Source organism: Atta cephalotes (assembly GCF_000143395.1).
Source record: "Atta cephalotes unplaced genomic scaffold scaffold00057, whole genome shotgun sequence".
In the NCBI taxonomy this organism is placed as follows: domain Eukaryota; kingdom Metazoa; phylum Arthropoda; class Insecta; order Hymenoptera; family Formicidae; genus Atta; species Atta cephalotes.
This window is the reverse complement of record NW_012130121.1, coordinates 1,277,072-1,288,029: the sequence shown is the minus strand read 5'-3', so window position 1 is coordinate 1,288,029 and position 10,958 is coordinate 1,277,072. Positions and strand designations below refer to the sequence as shown.

Sequence of the window (10,958 nt, the reverse complement as noted above, 5' to 3'; positions counted from 1 at the left end):
CATTATATATTTCTATTATGTTCTTGCAATATTACCTGCACATCTTAATATGACAAACAAACTCTTTCCGTGTCAAAAAAATGTAAAGAAAAATCATAATGAAACGGCATAACATTATTTATGTAATATTTATATAACATTATTTATATAATATTACGAATCTATAGAATATAAACGTTAAAGAATTTATTTTAAGCCTGTAAAACAAAATTGCATTATTTCCAGGAGTATTAGAAATAAATAAACGTTTATATTAAAGAAAATCGTCGATAATCGAGTTCGCTATTTGTTCATATGTTTGGTAATCATAATACTATAATATTATAATATTATAATAATTTCCAGCGATTACCGGAATGCTTTCTTTACAAAATAAGCATCTATTCTACTTAGTATCTATTACTTGCTTTTACTTTTAAATTTGTTTCTATTTCTTTTGTAAAGCCTTTTTGTATACCTTTCTCGAACCTGAAGATCACAATGAAACTCTTTCAGGCGTTCTTAAGAGGAAAACGGTGCGCAACAAACCAGCATGGAATCTCAGGAGGGAGTCTTCGGTAGCAATATCTCGGAAACGGACGTGCGGCACAATCGGGATCCATTTAAGGGTGATGAAAAAGAAACGAACGCAGAAAACGTGAGAGTTCTGTCGGTCGATAAAGTTACTGTTGAAAAAATTGTTCTAGAATCTTCGAACGGATCGCGAGAAATATTGCTAACGAAAAACGAGTCTTCGAGAAAACTGTCTCTAAGTTCAGAGACAAGATCGAATGTTGTTAAATGTGTGAAAAACGAGCGACAGAAATCAGAAGGTAATGATAGATTTCGAATCTTGGAAAACGTATCAAAATCAAAAGATACTATTCCTAAGATCGTGTCGTGCAGTCAATCGAAACTTCCTGTTCCGAAGAGTCGAAAGAACAACGGTATTAGTTCGAGAGAAGAATCCAGGATCAAGCCGATTAAGTTCGCTAAAACTTCATCAATCGATAGTATTGTGATTGAAGGTTTGAATTCGGGTACGGTTGTAAAAGAAAACAAGGTGTCACCGAAGACGCCGGAGAAATCTATAACTAGAAATGAGCATAATTCATCTTTGATAGCGACTTCGGTTTCCTCCGCGAAAGCAAAAGCTTTAGAAGATTTATCGTTGAAAGAGGAAAAAGTTGTTGACAAGATAGTGACTGAGGTTAAGCAAGAGCAAGCTGAAGAACTTTTCGAGGCGAAAGACATTGCGGGCGATAAAGAAAGTGACGGTAGTATAAATTCCGCCGGAATCGATAAACACAATGAGACGTCTGAGGCTACAAATGTGAATTGCAAATGTGGATCAGATGGGATTAAGAAACAGGACAACGTTGAAAGCCGTGAAGGTGACGCCAGAATTGACAGAGACGTGCGGGATCGCCTGGAGAAGAGTCAAGCGACTATCGATGATCTTCAAAAAAATTTGAGCACCAAGATTCACGCCAGTACAGCGCAGAGCTATAAAGAGAAGCTGCTGGGTCTTCAGTCGAATTATGTTCTGAAACCACCGATTATCTCGGAGTCGAACTGCAGCGAGAGATTAAGTTCCGGATTCGACAAGGATTTTCTCGAGAAGCATAACCTGGATAAGCGGCTGAAGATTGAAGAGAAGAGGCTGTTGGAAACCGATCTCGATTACACGTCTGACAACGACAGAATTAGTGAGACTGACGAACGACCATCGAATAAAATCGATGTGAAACGAAAATATAGCGCGAAAGTGACGGAGGTGGAAAAAAGGTGGTCCGGAGATTTTCTGGATAGTCGTTTGCAACGAAACTCCTCGGAATCTTCGAAATCGTCTTACATTGAGGAGTTCGACAGCGTGTCTTCGCGTGAAAGTATCATTGAGGATCGCGACGCCCAGTTGCTCTTCGACCGGAAGCATCCGGAAGCGAAGTTCACGGAGAGGCGAACGTCGATTGACGAGTCGAAGAGACGAACTTCGGAGGAGATACTTGAGAATAGTACCGTGAGCACCGTCGATTCTGATTCGTGTCTGGAAGACAGAATTAAGGCAGTCGATGAAGATATCGCCCAGGTGGCGAACGAAGAGAACGAGGTACAGACAGATGATAATGATGATATCGATGGATCTGATCGAGCTTACAACGGCGAGGAAGATAAGGATTACGTTCGATGGAATGAAGAAATAAAAAGAGTCAATACAGTTCTCACGACAACGGCGATAATTCACGAAGATTTAAGTTTAAAAAAAGAAAATATTAGAAGTGACGCAACTAGAGTTATTAACGATCCAAATTCGAACGAAGTAAAGAATAACTGCAAAAAGAACATCGAAGAAATAAGAAACGAGGAGATATTTCTTACCGATGAGAAGAATATTTTAATCGAAAAGAGAAACAATAAATCTTCCAATTCTTTTACGGTGGTTAATTCGAAGGAATCCATTGATCCGACGACCTTCGTCGTCCGAAGTCATTGTGGCAGAGACGGTTACGCAAATCTTATAAAGGAATTTGCAATGGAGGCAGGATCGTCCAAGATGAAGAAAGAGGAGAAGCAAAAGAAGAAACTTGGCTTTCGGCGTCTCTTACCGGCTATCTTCTCTCCGAAGGATTCTCGAAAGGATTACAAGAAGAAGGAACAGAAGGAGCGAAGGAGATATGATGAGCGACATTTCGCTCGATATCAGCAGAATGGAAATTACACAAGGTCGCCAGATACGATGAATCTGAATGAAGATATCAAAAGAAACGTTAAACTGGATAACAGTCTAAACGGTTCCATGATTGAGGAGAGATTGGACGAGATCAAGCGTGAATTGTTTCCCGAACAGGGGCCAATCACCAGTACGCCCGATCACTTTCTGCAAACGGACGATACGCGACTTCTTCGCGAGAGAACCAGAGGCCCAAGGTCATACACCGCTAACTCCAGTCTCAGCTCGATTGCACCAGACGATAGATGGCTGGAGCGAAGCGGACAGTTCGGCATCTCGCCCGACATTAGGAAGTACGAGCAGAGACAGAAACGCGAGCAGCATGACAATCGGCGATACGGCCATCTAGAGCGCAAGCACAGTCTGCAAGAATCGAATCAAGGCGCGCGTACTTACCTCTTTCAAAGAAATCATGGCGCTTCCGGTCGAATCTCGGCGCCGCCCAGTGAACGGTACTACATGCGGTCACGAGCTATTCACCCTGTCGATAGGCCGCTACCCGAGATTCCGCAATCACGGCTCGAGCTGTCGAATTACGAAAATTATCAGGACAATGTTGATCAGTTGCATGAAAATCTTAGTAGTTTGGATTTGACCGACAAGGTGAGTTACCGAAGTCAATCCGGGCTTTACCAGAACGACAGGAATCTCGAGGCGAGTCTGATTCACAATCCACCGCAGTCGGTTCCCGCGCAAGTTAAAATTACTCGGCAACCGATCGTAAATCAAAATCAGAAAGCGCCATTAGTCGGGAGAACTCCGAAGTATCCGTCATCCAGTTCCAGCCAGAAGTCCGGTGATTATGCCGAATCGAGTTGTACACCTAACTCGAGTCAGAAAAGCGAGTTCTCGCCTTCCAGCTCGAAAAGCGGCGAGTATTACTTGAATTCGCCCCGTAGTAGCGCTCGAGCTTCACCTGCCGATCGACCGCTTTTCGAAGATGCGCGTGATAGAATTTACGAAAACGAAGATCAAACCGTTTCTGAGCTATCCAATAATTACATTGCAGAACACCTTTATGATGAGACTCCGTCGTCACCGTGTCATGATGAACATTTTGCGGAAATATCGAATTGTATAACGCAGAATTCACCAGAGAAGAAAGATGACTTGATTTTTGAACAAAAATGTTCACCAAATCAACAATCGCCCTCGAAGAATTGTTCTTTTCAATATTGCGAGGATAACGAAAATACGCGAATGGAATCGAAACGACAAATCGAGAAATCGCGGGAAGATTGCTTAAAGAGTTACGAGACTACTGATATAAATTTGAAAAGCGACTCATTAACGTGCAATTCAGCTGAGAGATCGTCCATTCAGAATGTATCATCGTTGAAACTTGGCGTGACAGTAGCAACATCGCCGGTGGGATGTCGAGCCAGAAGGTCACAACCAGACGATCAAATCTTGATAGCTTCGCCCAAGCGAGATGCCATCTGCCAGTCTCGAATTTCTCGGCCGTCAAACGAGGCCAGACTCTGCGATGCGGAATCGCCCGTTCCCATAGCGGATTCGCGCGGTATTTCTGGCATTGTATCAATCGAAGTGCGAAATCAGTATGGTGGTCAAATTTCTCCTGCTGCAGAAATAAGGAAGTCTATGGGGCAAAGAAGTGCATTGTCCTGTGGCTTCTCAAAGAGTATCTCGCGCCCCGAGCCAATTTATGGACACCGCAGTCAGCTGAGTCCCTCTCACAGTAACGTGGTGGTTTCAGAGACGAGGGAAGGACATGAGAATGATCAGCTGCCGCCACCCGATCCATATGATTCGACTAAACCGTGCCGCGACGATGACGAGAAAATAGTTCGGGTTCAAGATCGTAATTCGACATCGCAAAGTCCACAGTCGTGCGTCTCGGAGACCAAACAAGTGCTAAACGAGCCGGGGAAAAAAGTGGCACGATCTCCGATACGCGAACCGTCGAATGCGGCTCAAGATATTTATCAACAACAGCGATCCGATGCCATTCAGCAACAACAAGCTCCACTCATGGCGGCAGCATTTACGTTGGAAGATCGACAGTCGTCGCCGACTGCGAGTCAGGATAAGATGTACGTGAGCGCGAATTCACTTCAGCGCGAGCCGATTTACAAGCAACGTCAACAACAGCATCAACCGCAACAACCGAGACAAGGTCAAGAACTATATGCTCAACGCATTAGAGATGCGACGTGCGGTCAGCAGAATCATTCTAATTGTGGATTATTGTCGCCTTCAAAGCAAGAGACCAGGCAACACTTGGAAGCATTTTATTGGCAGCAAAAGGCGTTAGAAGCACACCGGAAGTCGGCAAACTCCAGTCCGAGACAGATCGCACCGAAGATTGATCTGCCGGAGATGAGAGAAGCGGTGTATTGGCAGCAATTGAAGAGACTGGACGAGGAGCAGCAGCGACGAATCTACGAGCAGAATCTGATGGAGGACAGACTGTACGAAACGCATCACAAGGCGAGAAACGGAAGCCCTATGATATCACCTGCGTTACCGAATCAAGCGTTCAATTCTAATGCGCTCGGTTCCGTTATTCATAAGGATGGATCTTACTGGAACAATGCACAACAACGTCTCAAAGTGAGCCCGACTGGGAAACCGTTAATGCAAGTTCAAAAGGGCCAGAATCAACCGGTGCTGATAGTCAGACCACAACAGGCGCTGCGGGATCGTCAGGAGTTGTCGATGAAGGCCATAAATCCACGTGATCTCGCGGGATATGACGCGCAAAGATCGAAGAGCGCTTCTCCGCACTTCCATAGAGGCGACATCGAACGTACCAGTGTTCATGTGACGTGCCGAAAATCTGTTGCGGATGGACAAACTGGCACGGCGTCTCCGGTGAGAAAGCCAGAAGTCGGGATTTACGAGGAAGACGGCACCGACGCCGATATCAGACCTCGACCGCATCCTATATTTAAGAGAGGAAGTCTAATAGGGAGTGAGCCCGTAGAGTATGGGAGCACCGGTCCCAAGAGAGTCAGTTTCTCTAATCAACCGAACGCTGGACCAGATTTAGCAGCTGGTAACTGGCCGACCAAACGTGGAACGGCACCCGAGCCGCCTACCAGGCGACACAGGAGTGAGGATAGCACCTCAGACACTGACTCGGTATTTTTGCATCAAGATCGACCCGACGGAACTCAGGACGTTTCGTACGTCGCCCGCACTGCCGACTCATCTCCGAAATGTCGTTCAGATGGCAGTTGCTCAGAGCAGGAGTACGACGCTAACAAACCTCTGCCACCTCTGCCTAAGGATTCCTTGATAATCTCCCGTCGTGGAAATGTCAGGAATTACGCCTGCAACGACACTCGATGGAACAGTGAGGAGCAGCGCGGCTGTCGGCGAAAGCAGAATGGTAAGTCAGATCTTGATTTATTTTATACTAATGAAGTACGCGCGCCACGCGTTATATCAATTTACATTGTACATATTAAAACTAGAGCTGGTAATTTACTTCGAGGGTTTCAACATTCGAATTTCAAAGATTTGAAGCTCTTTCTCTCTCTCTTTCAAAGATCTTCAAAGAAATAAAATTATTAATTTAATATAATTAATAATTTTGATATATTGTCCGGATACTATTAAAATTTGTGTCGAAACATGATTACATTATTTTACAATAACGAGCAAAACATTAATTTTTTTTAGTAATATTGAAGTTTTGAAAAATCTAAAATAAAAGCCGCAAATGAATAATTAATACGCCAATTAAATTTTTTTTTGAAGCTACAATCACTCGTATCATGATTCTACCATGAATTTTAACGTCGAGATGAGAGAAGGATCGTTTGTATTTATTCGTTCTGCTGAATCGGCGGGAAGTCGCGAGAATAAGATGCTTTTTCATCAAATAATCCCGGGTGCAAAGGTGTGCTTTGCAGTTTGTAATTCGGTGTAGACGATATGCACGTACCGTATGACTGTGTATGATCGTGCATTCGAATGAGCCTCTTAAGACGCGAAGACGGGTGCATCGCGTTGAGGCACGTTCGTACCAATAGAAAGGGTAATGGGAGAAACGTTGCTCCCTTCACTGTACTTCTTCAAATCTGTTGGATACTAATAGACTCGGGGGGTCTTACATGGATTTGCTGTTTTCCGTGGAATTGCCGCGGGATCTCTCTTTTGCATATAAATGTATTTATAAATATCCGATTTTGATCTCGCGATTATCTAAACTCCTTCTTCCGCTTGCTTATTTGTCTATTCAGTTGATCTCTTGCTAAGTCGTTTGAAGCTGTGCAAGCAGCGCGCGATAAACCAAAGATAACTTCATTGGCTGGCTGAATTTTAAGATTAACCGCGATGTGGTTACTTCGGCACTCGAAACGGCGCTCGATCCTTCGTCATTACACAAATGCGCTTTTCTCTCTAACGGTCTCTAACACTTTCTTTATTCGATGAACTTCAAAGACCGCATTTTAATGTATTTAGTGCGATTATGTTCCTTATCGTTTCTTGTTCGAAAACTCATTTATATTTATTTCTGTTCAAGAAACAGCATATTAAATAAAATTGAAGCTGTTTAAAGAGTCCGTCGTAAATAATTTCTTTCTGAATCTTCAATTAAATTCATCATTTTTTTAAAAAGTGCAATCTGTATACATATTTATGTATATTCATTATATATTTTATATTTTTATATTTATATTCTTTAAAAGAATTTTTTTATCTTATTAAGGAGCGATATATATTTCGGACTTCAGGTTAAAATTAAACGAAGTTATAATAAAAATAAACAGATTTATATAAAAATAATTGCAGAATCAATTTTAAAAATATGTATTGTTTAAATAATGAGAGAAAAAAACAAAGAAAACAGACAATATTTTTCTGTTGCTGTTAGATCGATATACACTTTTGAAATATAGCTCACAGTGTGTTTTTCTTTCTTAATTTTTATTTGGAGAGTAATGTTGCGCGTCTCTCAATGTCTGACGTAATTTCAGACATTTAACAAAGTATAAGAGTAATATTATCTTAGATTATTAGTGGGCAGAATCACGCCTCTAGATGGTATATTTTTCCGCACGGCGAACAGGGCAATTAATCGCTCGTTTAGGCTGCAATAGATAAGGTCACTGACATTGCATCCCGGTAAACTGTTCACCCGATGCGTAAGACATCGTTTCGCCGACCAATGCACTTTTGTACTCCCACACTCTTCCGGTCGTAAGATGCACCGAATCGCCTACACGGAAGAGAGCTTCGTTGCAAAACACGTTATCGATAATAATGTTCCGTCACCCAAGACGAAATATAATGTTACAATTAATGTTATGTTGAGGTAAAATTACAAGTTTGTACACTCTACATGAAAAAAACAAATTTTTTGTAAATTCTAGTTTTCACAGTTTCTAATTTTTGTATGTAATTGAATTGCTCGTATTTATTTGAAATTTCATACATAATATATTTTTAACACAATGTAACATATTATATTGCATATATGAGTGTGCTCTCTTAATTAATTAATAGAGTAATTTGTCCACACACATGTTTCTAAATTGTCTGATAAATTTTATAACAGCTGCATACAGTTGTTGCCCCGAGAGTATCTTTTACTTTGTAAATGAGGGCACTGGGAAAGAAAAATTGCTGCATAAGAAAACAAAATGTTGCAAAATATGAGAGACTCAGTCTCTATTTATTTCAACTCCAATCTCAAATCTTTACGGTTATTTACGTAAGATCCAATGTTGCCTTATTTGCATTGTATTAGAATTTTATAGCTTTGAGAATCATACAGCTTCATATAATCGGGCGGATTCAATGCTCTTTTCATTATTTCACCATCAAATGATAGGCAGAGATCAGGGACAATGATTGAGTTCTTTTAGCATCTCTTTTTAATCTTCTCTCGAAAGGACGTGCACGCGCGAGATTTTTTCTTTCCTTTTACTCTCAATCCGCACACTGACGTTAGTCTCTTCGAAACGAAGCGGCGAAAAATCGGGGATCAAAAGACGACAGGCGAGTACATTAGCCTTTCTTTAATGCCACTTGAATGTCGAACTGGCGCACAAGCGATTTCCGGGGACAAAAGAATTCTTAATGGGGAAGTGGAATAATAGTTTGCCGAATTTTCACGCGCGCGTTGCACGGCGCAATATCTATGCAGATTAACCGACCCGTACTTGCAGATTTGAATGTTCGATGTTTGGAATTGAGAGTCATGCCAATACATTCCGGTCTCATAACGGAGACAAAACAATAATCTGGCTGTCTGGCATACTAGTTTTATTCCTCTCATTAATTACGTCATTATGTGTGCGTATATTCACAATGCTTACAATGGATAATTGATCTCGCAGAAATGAAATTAACCTTTGCGCAATATTTCTATATATCCCTATTTTTATCAGTGAATTTTAATCTCGATTTTTTAATCTAATCTAATTTTTAGAACTAGAAAAAAGAAAGATGAAGAGTTAGTTGAACCGTGATTAAAATAAAACTACATTGGTAGAACGGACATTAATCAGATTAACGATTAAACGATACAACGATACGTATTGTCATGGGACTATTCTTTATATTGACATATAGAATTGATACTTCCCAAAAGAAAAAAACAATTGGAACAATTGTTATATTATCTATTTTTTCCTTGAATTATTGACATATATATTTCATAGATTGAAAGTTCCCGTAACGGCTATGATGCTATCCAGCTAGTTTAACAGATTTCAATATATAATCTGATATATATTGATTCAATTAAGTACAGTTTTGATTTTAGAAGTTATTCAAAACGAGGATATTTAAAACATACATTTGAACATTTATAATTACAAAAATTAGAACGTTTAATTAGAACAAAATGTTAATAAATTAATTGTTTAATTAGTATAAAATGTCAATAAATAAAGAAGCGCTAAATTCGATCGAGATTAGATCTTGGTGTCTAATAAAATTTCTATGTGAATCTTTTATCATCAAAAAATACTTCTCTTTTGACATAGAAAGATTTAAAAATTTTAATAATATTTCTTTATTCAAAAATTTAAAAGAATTATAGTTCAAGCTCGAAAATATCTCATGTGAAATTGTTTCTCAATATATTTTCTTCCTTCATTTATTCTTGTTTCATTTTCCCGCGCATCGCTTCATCCCTTCGCGGGCTCGCGTTGCAACCGCGAGTTTGCCAGTGCACTCCATCCGGCGAGGAATTACGCCCTTCCGTTGCGCGGTACGTGTCACCGGGTGCGTACATACATCTGGGGTGCGGGGAGGAGGTCGCTGGAGATCATCGAGGGAATGGTCGAATGTTTTCTATCCGGTCAGTACTGTTTCAGAATAGAGAGAATGCGGGTCTAGAGGTGGGCGTTTGGGATCGATCCCCGACTCCATTCCCGTGACGTCACTCGAAGGGAAGATAGAAGGAGAGAGGAAGACGCCGGGAAGGGTAGTAAATGGGAGGGACAAGGGATGGTGTAGCCGGGACTTTCCGGGCGTCCCAGCGACGTATCGTTTTCCTCTCTGATGGTGCTGCCACTGCTGTTGCTGCTGCGGCTGCTGCAGGTGCACCGACGTGTGAAACGACGTGTAGCCGGCACGGTGGTCGTAGTGGTGGTGGTAGTGGTGGTGGTGGTGGTGGTGGTGGTGGTGGTGGTGGTGGTGGTAGTGGTGGTGGTGGTGGTGGTGGTGGTGGTGATGGTGGTGATGGTGGTAGTGGTTTGTATCCCATCGTTTCTCACACTCGCCCCTCCCGCATGCGAGCGTCTTTTTCGAAAAGTACTGATCGATCGCGACCTTCGTCGCGTCGAGAGTCGTCGCGGACGAGAAGTATACGCGCCACTCGTCTCGTAGACAAGCCGTGGGGACACAGTCTCTGACTGATATATCTTGAGGGAGGAAACCGCCGGATTCCCAGAGTACAACCCTCGTCGGGTGGTAGTGGTGGTGCTAGTGCTGCTGCCGCCGCCGCAGCCGCTACGTCCTGCATCCCGTTACCGCGTCCCGTGAAACGACGTGTAGGTGGTGGTCGTAGTTGCTCGTGGTGGTGTATCTCGTCTTTCAAGTTCGTCCCCCCTTTGAACGTCGGCGGACCACCGACTCGCAAATGTAAGGGACCGCTGCCCGGATCCGTCGTCATCGTCGACGTCATCGCTCAATCGTGACGATAACCGGTAAAATGTTGTGCCGACCATCTTGATTGTGGTCCCGTTGCGGCACAGTGCGGAGCAATGTGCAGCTCGATTCCTGCTCTCTGCTTTCCGATCGTTACTATCAATTTCTTTGACGT

The 10,958-nt window shown here is 42.2% G+C and overlaps 1 protein-coding gene across 1 annotated transcript in view; it reads left to right on the top strand.

Moving 5' to 3' along the window:
* Positions 1 to 532: 532 nt before the first annotated feature.
* LOC105623429 overlaps positions 533 to 10,958 on the top strand; it is a 247,627-nt gene continuing 237,201 nt past the window's right edge. The window contains 5 exon segments of the mRNA XM_012204820.1: positions 533 to 2,068; positions 2,321 to 3,273; positions 3,355 to 5,480; positions 5,559 to 5,863; positions 5,924 to 6,029. Of these exon segments, the coding sequence (XP_012060210.1) occupies positions 533 to 2,068; positions 2,321 to 3,273; positions 3,355 to 5,480; positions 5,559 to 5,863; positions 5,924 to 6,029 (5,026 nt within the window).